The sequence below is a fragment of the Orbicella franksi genome, chromosome 10 (assembly GCF_964199315.1).
Source record: "Orbicella franksi chromosome 10, jaOrbFran1.1, whole genome shotgun sequence".
NCBI lineage: Eukaryota > Metazoa > Cnidaria > Anthozoa > Scleractinia > Merulinidae > Orbicella > Orbicella franksi.
In genome coordinates, this window is record NC_138154.1 from 29,564,853 (window position 1) to 29,582,412 (window position 17,560).

Here is a 17,560-nt window from a genome sequence, read left to right on the forward strand (position 1 = left end):
TGTTAAAATACTCTTATAAGAAGCTTGCGAGTTTTTTTTTTCACAAATCATGAGGTTTTGTTCCCGAACGTTTCCGTTAACTTGGTATTTATATTGCACCTGACGATGATAAAAGTTTCTGTGTAGAAAGATGTATCTCTCAAATCTATCTTTAAAAAAAATTGACATCATTCTAAACATTATCATAAGCCTGCTTTAGCCAAGTCTCATATACGTGTATGAATTCAATAACCTGGTCAGCGGAAAGAGAAACTCATCTGAAAACGAAAACAACAACAACAACAACAACAACAACAACAACAACAACCACAAATTGATATTGCGTATTCAGTAAAAGGAATAAAAATATCTAGCCGTGGGAAATGTTTTAGGAGAAAACCAAACACGAAATACTTGTATCATGAAGCAGGAATAATGCTAAAAAATAATTTTTGTCTCTGAGGCACGCATATAAGTTAGGGTTGCCACAGGTCAGGAAATGCTGAGAGAGGGAAAAGAATTTTTCAAGGTCAGGGAAAAGTCAGAGAATTTTATTTTGAGTCAGGGAAAATCGATTTTTTGAAGAAAGGTCAGGGAAAATCGAAAGAATTTAATACGGCTGATTTAATGTCATTTAAGGCTGGGAGAAACATTTTGGGTCATTGTGATCTCAACAATATTTTTTACTTAATGAAGAAAAAAAAATTGTTGAGAAATTATTAGTCTTAGTGAGCGAGTACAAAAGGATGGCTGAGGCCAGAAGCGGCTAGTGGATCTGACATTTTGTTTTTCACGGTTTTTGGTTAGGTAAATTCTATTTTTATCAGGGAAAAGTCAGAGAATTTTGAAAAGTGATGCCTGTGGCAACCAAGTAAGTACCAAAGAATATTGCAAACTTAAGTGGAAATCAACAAAAAAGACAACCCGAAACACTGAAAACACCGGAAACTTTCGAGACCATTACACCTGCCTGTCAGTTAATATATACGATGATGGTAAAAGAAAAAGTTGTCGTTTCCGCTTGTCTTCGATCGATGTTTGAAATCTAAAACGAAGAGCCAAGAGGTGAAAAACAACCAGGTAAGTTCATCGTCTCTATTTCATGCTTGTATATCGTCCCATGTTGTTACAAAAAAAAAATTGTGAGGCAGTATGCACTCACGCCGTTTAAAACGTAGAAATGACGGTTTGATTTTGGGAGAACTCAATGTTCAAAATGGCGGACATTTATTCGGCAAATATATTGAGTTTTCTTCTACCGTACGATGGAACACAGCTCAAAATAAAATAGATTTTGGATGTATCAAATATGTTTGTTTTTTTTTTTCTAAATTTGCGAACGGTTTCACGATGAAATCCGAGTGGCGAGTGAAGTTCTCGGTAAAATGTCAGTTTAGCGGGGATCACACGGTTCACAGACTGACGATTTACCACTGACTCAAGGTAACATGTTGGATTCGTAATCAAAAAATATATATCAGTACATAATATCTATCTACATTAAGATGGATAGCATGAGTCGAACTTTACCTTAACTTATACCGTAGCTACCAGTTCAGTTGTTCTTCGGGTTGAAATTCGACGTTTTAGTATACGCCGAGCAGTAGAATTTCTTGAAGTTCAACTTGAATGTAAATTAAAACCGTGATATTTCGTTGAAACATGTACAAGTGATTTTCTGCCATTTCAGAAGATACTGCCTGCAAGTTACAAGTTATGGTCCTTTATCAATTTGCTTCTTTTTCTCCCTCGGAGAGTCGGCTGACAAGCTATTCAGAAAAAGGCCGTAGTTTGCCAATAAGTAAATAATCCGCAAAAGAAAGCCTTAAATGGATCGTTTTTCTCCCAGAAATTCGGTGCCGTGCTTTCTGTGCGCGTGTATATTTCTGTTATCAAATTAGAAAGTTCTATACTCTTTGCCGGACTAATTTTTAAGTTGCATGAATTGTGAATGAGGTTCAGAAGTGACTGTAACTAGTCAACAAATTTGAGATCTCCTGAATTAAATTTGCAGAGACAGTTTTATCCACAGCTATCTATTAGGTTATTTTTCCATATACATAAATAGAAGCCAGATTTTTAAATTTCCTGCTATAAAATCTCAATATTAGTGCAAGAGAGAGAGTTAGATATAATCTTTAAGAATGACGATTAAAAAAAAAAACTACCGAACTCAAAAATTCTCAGATCATTTTAATTTGTTAGGGGTGGTAGTCATGGGATATATATTTCCAGTTATTCAATAAATTAATTGAGCTGTGTTCATGTCAGAGAATAATTATAGTTAATATACTTTTGAATTTTTTTCAACTAGCACTTTTTTTGGTACACGACATCGTAGCGATATATACTTTCAAAGTAACATAGCTGATTTTTTGAAATAGTCTCACTTTAGGTATCCTTGTAGATTTTTAGCATTGTTCACGGCGTTTCAACAACTATTTAGAAGTTGCCAAATGTCACTTTAACGAATATACTGTTTGTGGTGTAGTCGCTCCGTTTCTGTGAAACTCCTGAGCTAGGAAGCGTAACAGCCGCTAACACCTCGGCAAAGATCTCGATCAGCGCAGTTCCGAAGTTCTCACAAAACCTTACTTACACGACTTAAAGGACACAGTAGGTTTTATAACACGGTAGCTAGAAATCAGTCCGTTCTAGTTCACGCATTTTAAAGTAAATACCGAGCATAAACTCAGTGAATTTTCACTAGATCACCTGAAGCTGCGTAAAACCAACCATACTGCAAAACGTAAACCTGCAACATGATATACTTTGAAATGAGAACATCCTCTTTATAACGTGCGAGTAAACTGTATTACAAGTCATTTGAAATATAATTGCGTAGTTGGATTTTAGTTTTGCTGTTAGCTGATCAGTGAGTGAACGTATCGATCAGTCTTTGCATTGCTTTTGCCTTTCCTTGCATGCCTTTTAAACGTTACCGTTAACGCTTTTTTGAACGAACGCCTAATGGGAAAACAAAGTTGATTCGAAAGTTGTGGACTAAACTATAGACCGACGAAATAATCAGACTTTCAAAATCGAAGATAAGGACATAATGAAAAATAAAATCGACTTGACAATGGCATGGGGGAGGATCTTATTTCTGATTGGATGACCTTGACGATCCGGAAGTAAGCGCCACGAATGTACGCTTTAGATTTGCATGTTGGTAGTTTCTAGTTCTTGCCTGAAGATATCATTGTGCTGTTTCCGTATATTTGAACCACGAGATCTATATTTAAGTGTCTGCTCTATCACCACTTGTTCTAGCCTTATTTGGCAAGCCCAAGGTGTCAAAACTCTGCCTTAAATTTGAAATTCAAATTTTTTTTGCCTCTGCCACGCACTCTGGTAAGATGTGCTGTTTTGATTCTTGTTTATTCTGTTCACTCTGTGTCGAGTTTGTTTCATGAACAAATCAACGGTACTATCATGTTGATATATCGATTACAACTCGGTTATATGTTGAGAAAACATATAAGATATTTGTTTATTCGATGTAAGAGGTTGCACCAGTTTTGATCTCAGGGTAGACACTCTAAGTGCCAAGCTGCTGAGACAACAATAACAGTTCGTCTATTTCAATTTCTGTGAAACAAATCTGGAAGGCACATCATGAATTTAGTTCATAATATACACAACAGCTGAATCAGGGTATCGCTGTTTATTCGTATATTTTGATTATTTGAGTTTCAGTGATGATATACATTCATAAAATCTTTCTGAAAAATAAAAAATTGAGAGTGTATGGATCGTAAATTTATACTAACGATCTGTGTAAGAAGCCCAAAGGAAAAAATCTCTCGTTCAAGATTGATTCTTTTCCTATAACCCGGGTAAAGTTTTTGACCGTGTTCGCTAACCTTAATATTTTCGCATATTTGAAGTAAAATCTAGGGAACCGCCAGTTCCAAAAGTAACAGATTTTGAATATTACTGTATTTCCTTTTAAAACTCTTCCGAGAGTTTGTGTTCATGTAAACAGGCCTTGAATAAATTAGCACAGGAAAACTGTATGGATATTTACTGAATACCTGGCTGATTCCTGAGATATTTTTTTATTTATGGTTGTCGAAAAATATGCCTAATTCTGTTATAGAACGCAGTGCGAATTTTCGGTTTATACTCCGAATTTTTCAAATATCTCAGGTTTAATTACAAAAGCTTTCTCTTTACTTAGATTTGTTGATTTAATCTCAGCGAGACCATAATCGGCGTGTAAACAATTCCCCTCAATTTCTTATTCATAAAGCTATGCTTCATCGTTGACAGCTCGGTATAAAAGCCACTGTCATTAAATATTAACAAACATCCAAAGTTTTTTTTGCGTTCTTCTGTTCGACGATTCGAACGGTCTTTCGCAAAAGGTTTGTTTAAAACACTGAAATACCCATTTGAACTTTTTTTCCTCGCGAAATTTTCATTTAAATCTCGAGACTAATTTATATTTTGCTTGTCTTGTCTTTGCAGCCGCGATTCAAGTGGTGTGGGCTTCGGGTAAATGCAAATTTCACAGGGATCAAGATTATCAAGGAAAACTAAAAATACAACGCGTACGCAGCGACAAATTCAATCAAAATTTAGGTTAGCCTTAGTTAGAAGGAAAGAAAATTAGCCAAAGGGGAGCTTTAAACTGAGGACGTTTTCAAGGAGTCGACGAAGTGTTCGCTGAGGAACCGTCGGGTCAACTGCGTAAAAGTGCCGAAGAAAAAAAGCGGTCATGGACAGTTATTTGATTTTGGAAACATTGGACTAAATACTTTGTTTTGAGATTGTAACTAAGTGTCTGGCTTTGGCGAAGGAGAATTCAATCAAAACAAGGCCCTCACAGATCATTCTTTCAGCCTTTTCGCGAATCGAAGTAAATTCTTCAGCAAATCTCTCGACGCGTTGTGACAGCCCTAGCGGCGGCCATCTTGTTTAATCTGCGGCAAAAGGTCAGCGACTGTGGGAAGAATTTTCGACGAAATCTTCGCTTAAAATTCTTCGCAGGCTCCTCGGAAGCCTACATTAGGGGAACGACACGCACACATCCTGGTGTAAGACTTAGTTGAGAGAAGTTCGCATTTCTAGACCATTTTAATCTTGAATATTTTATTCTGGTGGATTTCATCTGTGAACTGAGTAAATAGAAAACTGTCATCATGTGTTGCTCGTGCCTCTGTAGCTGCATCCAGAAATTTCTTGCAAATTGCTGTAAATGCCTGGGGAAAAGTTGCATGGCAATTTGCCGCGGGATCTGCCGTTGCTTCTGCAATGCTGTTTCGCCCGGCTGTGGATTTCTCTGTCAGATCATTCTGTACGCCTTATTCCAAGGTTTCAACATTGGCACTGATGTCGGAGTTTTCCTCGAAACGTCCGAAACGTACGCGCGATGCGACGAGCTCTCAACCGCAACACTGCAACCCTTGAGCAACGACACCAACCTAACGCGCCCGTATTGCGTCGCGACGGAAAACGCTACCCAGGTGTTGCTAGGTGAGAAGGCGGCAACGCTTAAGCTCCTCGAAGGCGTTTTCTTCTTCTTTATCTGCCTCTCCGGAGGGATGTACGTCGTTCACATCGTGGTGCTCTTCCCGAACACGTGTAAGCATTGGAGAGACGAAAACTTCGAGAACATGGTGTCTGAGGCTGGGCCTTACTACCAGAAGATCCTTCAGATTCACACGCTGTTTCTTTTGGTGGAGACGCTGATTCATGACGTGCCTGTGTCATGTCTGGCTGTAGAGCTGTGCGTGCAGATGTGGGGAGCCGGTGGTATCAACTGCTGGGACTGCGCCATGACACCTGGAGAGCTCCCCCCAAATCCACAGGCGCTGATCAACTGCGAGATGTGGCTAGGGCTTCTGTTAGGCTCCATAGCTATTGTCAGCATCTACAAGGGTATGTAAAATCTGATTCTATTATTTATAGATTGCTTGTAAGAAATATTGCAAAACAATAAAAAAATCTGAAGATTTGAATCTATTAAGTTGATAAAATACGTAAATACTGTTAAAAAAAAAATAACAATGCATTTTTTAGTTTTATGAAATTAGGCAACCTCTTCCCAGGGTTTTAAGTTGTAAAGGAGCCTAGAAAGATACGAAAAGTAAATCAAATTTGTGAATTAAAATGTGATTCTGTTCCGAGAGCGTGCAGCTGCGTACAGGTCAAGGTAGGCGTTGTATTTGACAGCTCTCTGTGTTGTCATTGCTAGAGCACCATCCTGATACCAATTTTATTTTCTAGAGAAGTTTTAATCACTCAGTTATTACCTCGTTTCTTTGCATGAAATCTAGTGACCGTCAAATCGTTGGAACATGTCTCTGTGGATAAAAAACAAACGCGCAATTTTCAAGCTGTTGTAAACTAGTCCAGCTCTGATCGATTTGATCAACATACAATCACGGATTGTCAACTTAACATTTTTTAGCCGACATGATAATAATGATGATTTAATAATTTCTATTACGCTATTTAACATTTAATGATCAAAAGCGCATTACAATATTAAAATATATAATATAAAATGTGTACATAAACTAAATTTAGCAATAACAAAGGAATTTAAGCACTAAAGGCTAACTTAAAAGCTAACTTAATAAGATATATTTTAAGAGAAGATTTAAAAGTTAAAATGGACTCGATATTGCACAGGCCTGTTGGGAGCATGTTCCAAAGTGTAGGCGCAGCTACACTAAAAGATCTCTATACATGCCCTGTATATAGCTCACCATTCAAAGATCTTCAAACTGACAACTACCGAACTGCCATTTTTACACTCCTTCATTTCTTTCTATTTGACGGCGGTACATCTGCATCATCTGGAACAAGAACTTCGATGCGACTAATAAAAAGCTATGAATTTCAGCTGTAGACGCTGGAGCATCCTCTAGGACATTCTTACCGCAGAACAATTTTAACATATTTGTACAAATTTTTATCTCTTCTTTATTTATCTATTCATTTCTTTTTTTTTTGTTTAATTTTATTTTCTTATAGTATTATTTGAGTGTCCACAATTAGCTACCTAAGCTAAATACTCAGACAGTTAAATAAAATTCATTCATTCATTCTTTTTGCCCGTAGATAGCTTGTGAAGGGAAGAAAGTTTTACTAATCAGATCGCTTACAACATCCTCATCAACAGGTATCTTGCCGCTGTACGCTTGGATCGGGAACCCATTCTGTTGGGCCTGTTACCCGCTCCGCATCTGCGTAGTGCTCCCAGCTGGGTTCCTTTACTGTGTGCTCACCTTGGCCCCTGCCATGGGAGTGGCCATAAATCGCCTGTTTGATGTGGCGCCTCAGATGAAGGACGAAATGGGGACTATAGCGCAGACCATTTGGACGTTTGGCATGTTTTTCTGGGGTATTATTTTCTTGTTGTCGTTCCTCTATTGGTATTTTTGTGGTAAATGCCTCTGTGCCATTTGCTGTCCGTGTGAGAGGAAGGAGAAAGCCGACGGCTCAAAAGAAGGATGCTTGTGCTGTTAAGGACACGGTCGAACTATTTTGGTTTTCGTCATTTTTTGCTTTATCGTTTGCTTTTTCTTTTCCTTGGAGGGGGAGAGCCAGGGGAGAAAGACTTGATAGGGGAGGGGGGAGGGGGTGCTATAGGAATAATGCGTGTAAGCTATGTGGTAATTGACAACTTGAGTTGCACCATCGTGATGTTCGTTTCAGTGAGTTCTTTTCGAATAATTAACGCAATGCAGTACAAGTTGTTTAGTTTTGAGACGTTTGCGTCATGCCATCCTGTGCTGGAGATATTATGACATACATAGACCAACACCGGGAAAAAAGCAAGAAAAGTAAACAAACAATACGTACAGTCGCGGGTCAATTGAAAGAATCGACTGACTATCAGCTTCGTTTCCTAGCAACTGGTTTCGAACCGTAGAACAAGTTACGTGCAGAAAAAAAATGACCGTTGCTTGTAATGGGAAGAATTGCAAATTTAACACGGAAAAGTTCTCGAATAAACTTAAATCCTAAGTCCTGCAGACAGTAGGCATCTCACGTGACTCCCTGTGTCATACAGAGCTGAAAGGACGGCGTACAGCGATTGAACGTCAGAAACCGAGCGCTGCCGCTAAGTTGATTTGATTTTGTTTCATCAAAATAAGAAAAGAGACGCTAGGAAAAGATTGACGAAGTGACGAAAATTTAAACAAAATAAAAATAAAATTAGAACTCTAATTGGCTAGTGAATAGTAAAAAAACCCGTAGTATTTGCTCATTTGCTGCGTTTGTTTTGAAAAACTGTGCCATTTTAATTAGTTCTTTATTTGAACAGTTTGGCTACTGTAGAAAATAGAAAAAGTAGATACTTCCATCGCTTGTTAGATTGGTGGATTAGAGTTTTACAGTACTGTAACGAGTTATAAGTTGTGAGGCATTTATTCAGTTCCCTTCATGTCTATAATACGTCTTGTAAAAATGCATATTTATTGAAAAATGGACGTTTCAAAATTCTGTGCCAAACGCTATCGGTTTTCTATTGTTTTATTATACTTTTTTTAGTTAAGAAATTTTATTTTGAGGCCTAATTTAATAACGCTTATAATGCTGAGCAAAGATACAACAAAATATACAGTAGCAATTTAGTTAATTATTTATTTTTTAAAAATTCTTGTAAATATATCTTGTAAGGAACATTTTTCTTTCACTAGACATGGGCAATGCCTGCTTTTGTTAGGGTTTTAAAGTATAAGGTAGCTTAGTTAAGTAGGGTAAGAATTGGGCTACAGAAGATTTTATGAGTATGCATGAATCTATTCGTGAATACTTTCTTAGAATTTCTCGGTCCGACAAATGTCAATAAAGCGAGTTATTTTCTTTATATAGAAGTAAATACAAATGCAGAGGACTCTAGAGCGGTTTTCAACAAGGGTTGTGAAAACAAAACGAAAGTAATCACTCTAGCCAGTCATAAAGGACAGAGACTTCCCAATGAACCAATAGAAAAGTCTGTTTCTAAGCCAATCGATTAGCGTAGTAATGCAGAACTAAATCAATTGCGAAAAACATTCGCGAGTAGAAATCGCTCTAAAGCCATCGCAACATACTGAAGGGGCTATAAAGGAAATAGTAACAAGTTAAACAGTATTATTGTGTCTTGTCAACAAAGAGGGTGAAAAATACGACAACAACAGTGAAGACTTTACAAAACGGTGAGCAAAATACGATGGCTAATAGTAGTAGTAGAGATTAGGCGTTCTTAGCCAACTAGTTGCCAAACTATAGTACACTTAAATTTTCGTGGTTGGGTTGTGCTCCAAGTGACGATTGCAATTTATTGCACATTTTATGGTGAAAGTTCAATACATGTTTAATTTTGATTTAGTTCATCAGCTGGAAACGGATATCAAGCGGAAAACAATTCTATTGTAGTTTTGGTCATGCTACTTGTCTGGGAATAGAAGCAAACGATCTACTTACGAATTGATCTAAGTTATACACGATTCAATCATAGTGGAACGCTTGTATTGAGAGTGCGGCATGCAAGAAAGGGGACTGGTTCTAATCATTGGCTACCAGCTCGCAAGAAAGTTATACTTACTATGCTGAAATGTTGTTAAAATGGCATAAAAGAAGCAACTGAAGCAATAGTAGAAGATATTTATGCCACGATACAATGTTTTAGCTTTCAAGGCGCGGCTATATATATCGTTAACTTTGTGGTCTTATTTAAACTTCATTTTATTATTGTAAAAGTATACTTAACTGTTTGTGTACAACGAATTAATGTTACTTACGTAAAAGATACATTAAATTATTATTTTCAAAGTCTTACAGTGGTGAATATAATTGTGTGGAAGCTACGCTACAATTGAAATTATAGAGGATTTAGGTATTTGAAGGTGTGACTGTGATAGATACTGGTGAGAAGGTTCAGTTACCAACTGAAATTACACTCCCGTTTGTGAGAAGCTCAAGAGAGGCCTAAAACTTCTCTACAGATCTGACATTCTGTTAATTGTAACTACGTCGCAGAAACGCTTGTTTCCATATGATCACTATCTGATCATTGCAAAAAAAACAAAACAAAAAAAACCCGGGATTCAGCGATCGTTGTGACCGATGAATGGAAAGCGCTTTCCAGTGATCGTTGATCGTTGATCGTTACAGTGATTGCGCGCGCTGAGATACACTGCTATTCTTTCTCGACGATCGTAGGCATAACATGGAAATCGCTGAACTTTTCCTACAGCTATACCCAAAAATCACCAGAAAATTTGCAAAGCAGCCCAAAACGTAGATATTTGTGTTAAAACCATAATACCTAGCCAAAATATGGCCATCATGTTAACCCCCTGCCTTATGGTGATTCCTCAGAAATAAAAGTTGCCGAACAATACTTTTGAAACCTTCCCTGACCGTTCCCTACCAAGCACTGTTTCGAAAAATACAATAAAATACATGGGTCACCATTCTCGATCACGAGATATGATGGGCCATCACATCCCATTTATGCCTAACCACGCACGTTATTTCATCAGTTCACGTTACATTTTGCGGTAGCTGGAAGCAAAAGTTATTAAAGCAATACTTAAAAAAATCTTGATAGGTATAAAGTCTCGGGCACGTGGAACAATGTAATATATAATTTATGGAAAAAAAATAATAACACACATTCCTCTAATCGTTCTTTTCGAGGTCATAATTCAAATCCTCGAGTAACGGTTTTCTGTACACTTTTAGCCATATCTTTTTTTCCTCTCGAAAATTTTTTTTCTTAATTTAAAGCGGATAATTTGTACACCAAAATTATGCAATAAAAAATATAGGCCACCATGCTCGTTTAAGAGAAAACGAGCTTTTATTTTGCTTGAGGGAAATCTCTTAGGTTGCGTACGTGCAGGCGACCATATGCACGCGCTAATGATGCGAAAATCGTGCGCAGTAGGGATGCGCAATGGAATCACCTTAAATGTTTTTCTGGTATAAAAGTGGCACTTCTGTCACTGTTTCTATTTGTTTTTCATCCTTATGCGATGCGTCCGTCCCAATATTCTATGTGTTTCCCGCCACAGTGTCCCACGTCCATCTCAGCCTTCTATTTCTTTCCCGCCATAGTGTTCCGTTCATCACAATCGATTTTTCTTTACGGTCTCTCTTTGTTTTTTCTCACCATCGTTTGTAGTGTTTGACACATTTGCTTCTTGACAGAATATGCCGCATCCTTCAAAGTTTCTGATTTTGGCCATAATGTTCATCACAGATCCTCTTTACTTCTTTAATTTCGATTTCAGTTGTTGCAATCGAAAAAAGCGCTTTAGTTAAAATTGGTAATACAAAGGCTTTCTGCGGCGTGCGGCAAATGACACTCCTGATTTGAATTGTTTGTCAGTGACCTGATTCATACTTTGTAGATAGTTATTTAATATTCTATTTTATATATTTTCATTGAATATACGTATTTTATATCTGTTTTATCCTTTTATTGAGGGAAACGCCGTAGGGTCCACCTCTAGTTTTCCTTTTCAAGATGTGCTTTTTCTTGTATTTTATTTTCATCATCTTGAATAAAACACGTTGTCATCTTGTCATCTTGTCATCATCTTTGTTTAAACACCTTGACTCTCAAAAGCATGTACATTATCTCGAAATTAGAGTTCCTGAACGACTTGATATTTTTCTGGTTTTGCGACACTGGGTTATGTAAAGATTTGTTTTTCGGCTTGCCACTTATAACCACGATAATGGTATTCATATCTGTGTCTTGATCGATCACTTTAAAGCTTCTTGAGAGCTTTTAACACTTTTAAGATTGAGAATTTTCACTTCATTTTCATGTTTCTTCACCGCTTCTTTTTATTCCCTCCTTTCTCTTTTGAAGGTCGTTGGTTATTTGAGAAAGAAAACATTTCAATTAATCCTAGCGCGACATTGGAGTCACGCGCGTGACAGAAAATAACACGCGCGAAAGGCTTGTGCTCCTTGCACTTCAAGCATACCTCGCGTGTTCAGTTCGCCCCTCAAAGTCACCGAAATACTGCCTCTTCTGTGTGATTCTCTGCGCAGCTTACACTCATATGAACTAGTCGCCAAAGAGTCGTCGCATTACTTGAGTGAGTATATCATTTCAACCTGAGTTGATTCCCTTTTGTCATCAACATATAATTTCTCTTTAGATCTCCAATAAATCATCATCCATACTTGTGACGAGAATTAACCCCAGTAATCAAACCATCTACATGTAATAGTTGTCTTGTTGTACAACCAAAAGCCATAGAGATAACTTTTTGTCACCTAGTCAGTGAGATAACGTGTTTTTTTGTTAGCTTAGGAACTGAAACGTTTTCACACATTTCTCAGTAACTCCGCGAATTCTGTTTTATTCTCTAACTATGTCACACTTCAGTTCTTTTGTCAACCGTATGCAAATATTTTGTTTCCTCGTCATCGGTTCAATACGAAGCTCAGTTCACGGTTGCATGAGTCCGCCGCTTTCATTTGTATAAACAGAACTCTTGTTTCTTGAAAAGGTTTGTTTCCTCCCCAAAACTTTTGGCAGCTCCCGCCGATTTCTTTACGGACGACAAATTAAGTTGCTGGTCCTTCAAGCTGTAAAGCAGAACTTTCGAAGGTATGTAATTCATAAACTCTATCCTTTTTCTTCGTGGTATTAAATCATGCGACAAACGCAGATACTTGAAAGTGAATAACACACAACTGGTTTGTTGAAACATACATGGACATCTCTATTACAAACTATCAGCAACTGGAGGCTATAAACTTGCAACACTGAGAAGTGGGTGCTGGATTCTAATTTTCTCTGTGATCGATTGTTTATTTGATTCAAAAACGTAATTAGCCACCAATTTAGTTGAAGAAATTAATGTCAAATATTGATTACGTAGTGATTGTAATGTAGAAGTTTACTTACTTGTCGAATCTTTGTTCCTCTTCAATTTTTTATTACTTAGATCATTCAAAACTCTCAGGTTCCAAAGTGCAAGGGACTCAAGATGGCGGATCGACTCTGTGAATTCTGCATTGGCTGTTGTTCAAAAATTTGCGCCATATTTTGTCGTGAAATGTCAATGAAGACTGCATACATAATTCAGTTCACCGTCTACAGTGTTTTACAAGGGTACAACGTAGCCTCGGACGTAGGCATGTTTTTCGACGTGTTTAATGCCGTGAAGAAATGTAATGAGCTTGAGAGCGACTACAACATGAACAGCACGCAAGTTGATCCCGGAGGGACAAAGACGATTTACTGCAGAGATCCAGGGAATTTTACAATCTCCGACCTCGACAAGCATACGACAACACTAGAGATTCTTCAATGGTTTTTCCTAATTTTTGCTGGGATCGGCGCAGGGCTTTACATTGCACACTTATGCACGTTACTTCCTAACTTATGCAAGCACTGCCGAGAACCTGAGTTTGAGCACGAAGTTGACTCGCTCGACACCCCGAAGTATTACCGAAGTATTGTACACATCCACACTATTTTCATGTGCCTGGAGACGTTTGCTCACGACATTCCAGTTTCGTGCCTGGCCGTGGAACTGAGCGTGCATTACTTTGGGCCAGCAAACTGTTGGGAATGCGCAATAAGTGCCAGCTCGATTCCCGCAGAACTCTCCCTAGTGAGAAGTAGCCTGTGGATTGGTCTTAAAGTGTCCGCAGTAGCATTGATAACTATTTATAAAGGTAAGCCAATTGGGCAGTATGCACACTAATCAAATATTTAGCCAAAATATTTAGTAAAATATCGCTAGGTTTTCATTTTGTGCAGGTGCGGTGGCCTCATGGTTAGTGCGCTCTACTCCGGATCGAGGGGTCCGGGTTCGAGCCCTGGCCGGGGACATTGTGTTGTGTTCTTTGGCAAAACACTTTATTCTCACAGTGCCTCTTTCCACCCAGGTGTATAAATGGGTACCGGAAAATTTAATGCTGGGGTTAACCTTGCGATGGACTAGCATTTCATCCAGGGGGGAGTAGAAATATTCCAAAAAAGTGAACTGTTTATTAACATAAGATACATGGCATATATTACAATCATGTTTTGAACTTAAACTAGTAAGCAGTAACCATCAACTGTGTGCCTCGCAATTCTCTTTACCTTCTTCATCTGTCTACAATTTTACACAGGGATCCTTCCGCTGTACTTCTGGATCGGGAACCCATTCTGCTGGAGCTGTTATCCGCTGAGGTTCCTTATCGCTGCACCAGCTGGGCTTGGTTTTATGGTAATGGTCCTGACTCCATGTATGGGTATAGCCAAGCTTAGGGTCATGGTAGAGGTTCCTGATTTGAAGGGAGCCGTTAGCGGTCCTTCTGACATCATCTTTTCGATTGGCCTCGTCTTTTGGGTTCTGATTATTGTGGGTTTTTTGGTGTACAAGATTTTCTATAATTTTATAATGGAGTTGTGTCCCTGTTTAGCTTGGTGCGAGGACGATGACAAGGAAAAGAAACGCAAAAAAGAGGAAAAGACAACGGGGTGTTTGTGCTTCTAGTCCTAAAGTTGCATCCTACTCGAAAAGAAAATCACCTGAAAATACGAAACACGGTAGCACACTGTACACTGCTCTAACTGTGTCTGTTTTATTCCTAAAATTGGGACCCGTTCGGCGAACAAAAAACAGTGCCTGTATGGGAGATAATTTGACTATGTACATTAGAGCCTGAACTTTCACTGGCTGATATAGAGCCATGGGCTTAAATGAGTCATAACTAGAGTGGGCTGAAATAGTTATTTGAGAAGGCAGGTCTAGACAAAGTTGTACTAATATGCCACTGCGGAGATTTTTGACTCATTTAGTTGTTCTAAGATAACACGCTCAGGCAAACTAATCGAACTTTAAAAATTGTTGTTATGTTTCCGATTTGGAAATACTTCTTGAATATTGGACAAGAGGAAAACGGTTTCTCGCAAACATATGCTTATGTAATAAATGGAAAAAAGGCTGGCTTTTAGTCATGTCATTTGGAGCCATATAGAAGACGAGGGAGAGAGGGGGAAGGTGAAAGAAGAAACTTCTCCCAACCACCACCACTCCTCTAGCCTAGGGCCCTAACGTTATAATCCTCCGTAGGAAAAAAGATGGCGACTTGTACATTAACCCATAGTTCTCAGCGCACGAGAACCTAAACAACGTTCATAAAAACGTTACAAAATCTTCAAACCTAGGCTACTTAATATCCTTAGTACAGGCTATAAGGCTTCCTTTGTGCCTCTTAGGTTGTGTTAGGTTCGCGAGGCATTGTGGTAAAATGTACACCCGCCATCTTTTTTTCTTACGGTGGACCGACTGCAAACTAAAGTACCTTCACAGGAAATTTTTGCAAAAGAAGATAACAATGGAGTTTTTCTTCAAATCAGACGACTGGGTGAGCACTTTCGCCTTGTTAGTTATCGAGTGTTAAGTCAAAATGCGCCAGTCCATACACTTCAGTGTTTGGTAAAGAAACAAGCACTAGCTTTGAGTATTTTAAAGCTGTGTAAATATTGCAAGACTTTGCGCGTGAAAATAATAAAGTTAAATAACAAAAAATAACACATCCTGCATTTATTGCTTATGTGTTTTTGTAACCAAACAGGACTAGACCCATCCCTTGTAAAATATTTCGCTTCCCATCACCCAAACAACCTTTTTTTTCAAAAAGTAAAATTGCCAGCAAGCTCCCGAGGGTGCCACGTTTCAGTGTGCTCTGTGTATTTAACAAAAGAAAAGAAAAGAAAAGAAAAAACAAACAAAAAAAAAACCAAAAAAACAAAAAAACAGAAGAAGGAAAAAATAATCGATTCCGAACACAGTTTCGAGTTACGGTGACTCGGCTCAAAATGGCGGTCATGCCGAAGGCAGAATCGAGAATCTCTTGGAAATATTTACTTGTTTGTTTGTGAGCATTTCTTTTCTCGACTTTTCCTTTTTCTTTATACCCAACTGACCGACGCAATTTTACCGAGAGAGGGAACGTGAAGTGAGAAGAGCTCTTTTGACGGGAAGGTATGATAATGAGTCTATCGCTTGCGTGGGAGGTCATTCATTGCGTCTCAGCGCTTAATTCTCAATGGCTGGCATCTGACATCCACGTAAAGTGGCTGAAAAAATATTGCTTTTCCCTTTTCCTTTGCTAGATAGAATGCATATCGTAGACTGTTTGGTTAAATTTCTACGTACATCAACTTTTAATTAAATAGAGATTGATTAATTTTTAATCTTCACACTGGGGAAGTGAGCATTCTCCCTTCAAGAAAATGACGTTTCTGGAGCTATCATGGGCCACTGAAATGATTCCGTGATACTAGTTTGATACTTAAAGAGACTACGAGAAATTAAGGATCAAATTACCACTTTATTGTGCAGTGTTAGCCGCACGAAATATCTACCAAGATAAACTACCTGGCCTGCTTTCCCACGCCATATTTCCTTGCTGGGCCGATATTTGACCGAGAAAAACTGTACCTTTGCACTGACGGAGCTAGATATTAGAAAAATGTACATGTATGTATATAAAAATTCATAACTCTTTATGGGAAAACACGTTATTTCTGTTACTGTCCGGGTTTCATAGGAGTTATTTACGTAGTTAGTCAGAGTTAGCCGTTACTGCCTTTTTTCTGTGAGTGGACTCTGCCAGCTGGAAGTCTAAATCATCGCTGCTTCCAACCTCTTGCAAAACCGTCAGCTCATAGCGTGATTTTTAATCTCCGGTCCTAATATCTCTTCGTTACCGTCGTTTATGCTGCATCGAGGATTTTCTGTAGCTTACTACGTACACGACCGTCTACGATGGCACACCAATAATCTAATTATTATAAATACATTGACATGCTACTTCTCAACCAGAGACAATCGCCTAGCACTGGTGCGACCGAACTGTATTGCTCATTTCGCGAGACAACTGAAAAACAAATGGCGTTTACGTCAGGACGAAGCTCTTCTTGTCGCGGCTTAAGTTCATTTGCGGAACAAAGGTAAGCTAACATGAATCAGCTTTATGATGTAATTAAAATAAAATTTGTCAAGAACTAATACCGTCTGGTAGAAGTGACTCAAATAATCGAAAGATCGCGAATTTTTACGGGTCCGTAAATGTCATGCAACAATGTTACGCTGAATGTATTTGGGAACCAAACGAGTCATTAAGCGGCAGACAGCTGTACTGTGGCCTGTCCTATTAATTTTGTGGTTGAATTTTAACTAGCTGGCTTTTGTGCTTTTTCTTTCAACTCACAAACGACTGAATTTTTTGGTTTCGTTTATACTCTCGCGAACAATAAAGACAAAATTGGGCGCTTTTGTTTTCATAAATGGCTTCAAAAAGGCGGGTGCTGTATCGCCTGATGGTGCAAAACTGCTCACAAAAATCACCTTTTTAACCTTGGCGTAGATGATAAATTTACAAGTCAGTCCGAGATGGGTTTTGTACATGTTAAGCTCGCGGCGAAATTATATGCTGAATAATTTAACCGACATGTTTACAAAGCTACAATGGGAATATTTATCAATTAAAACTTTACTGATGGTTTTATATGAGCGTGGCAAGTCTCTGCGCCTGTTGTCAAAATTGGCCAATCACAGGGCGTTCTCGAGCAACTGCAATGACTCCTCTTTGTTTTAATTTT

The 17,560-nt window shown here is 38.3% G+C and overlaps 2 protein-coding genes across 4 annotated transcripts; both read left to right on the forward strand.

Moving 5' to 3' along the window:
• The first annotated feature begins 63 nt into the window (after positions 1-63).
• LOC145499869 (uncharacterized) lies at positions 64-11,235 on the forward strand. Of its 2 annotated transcripts, none has more exons than XM_081479394.1 (3): positions 64-1,059; positions 4,453-5,865; positions 7,115-11,235. In XM_081479394.1, exons 2-3 carry the CDS (start codon positions 5,127-5,129, stop codon positions 7,459-7,461), a joined length of 1,086 nt encoding a protein of 361 aa, XP_081335520.1. In that variant the 5' UTR covers positions 64-1,059; positions 4,453-5,126; the 3' UTR covers positions 7,462-11,235. The 2 variants fall into 2 exon arrangements, with proteins under 2 accessions (XP_081335520.1, XP_081335521.1); XM_081479395.1 differs by lacking the exon at positions 64-1,059 and adding an exon at positions 4,308-4,349.
• A 544-nt stretch (positions 11,236-11,779) lies between these two features.
• LOC145499378 (uncharacterized) lies at positions 11,780-16,788 on the forward strand. 2 transcript variants are annotated; one of them, XM_081478896.1, is made up of 3 exons: positions 11,780-12,559; positions 12,900-13,635; positions 14,077-16,788. In XM_081478896.1, the coding sequence occupies exons 2-3, from the start codon at positions 12,942-12,944 to the stop codon at positions 14,442-14,444; spliced, it is 1,062 nt and encodes a 353-aa protein (XP_081335022.1). In that variant the 5' UTR covers positions 11,780-12,559; positions 12,900-12,941; the 3' UTR covers positions 14,445-16,788. The 2 variants fall into 2 exon arrangements, with proteins under 2 accessions (XP_081335022.1, XP_081335021.1); XM_081478895.1 differs by having other exon boundaries at positions 11,780-13,635.
• Positions 16,789-17,560: the final 772 nt, after the last annotated feature.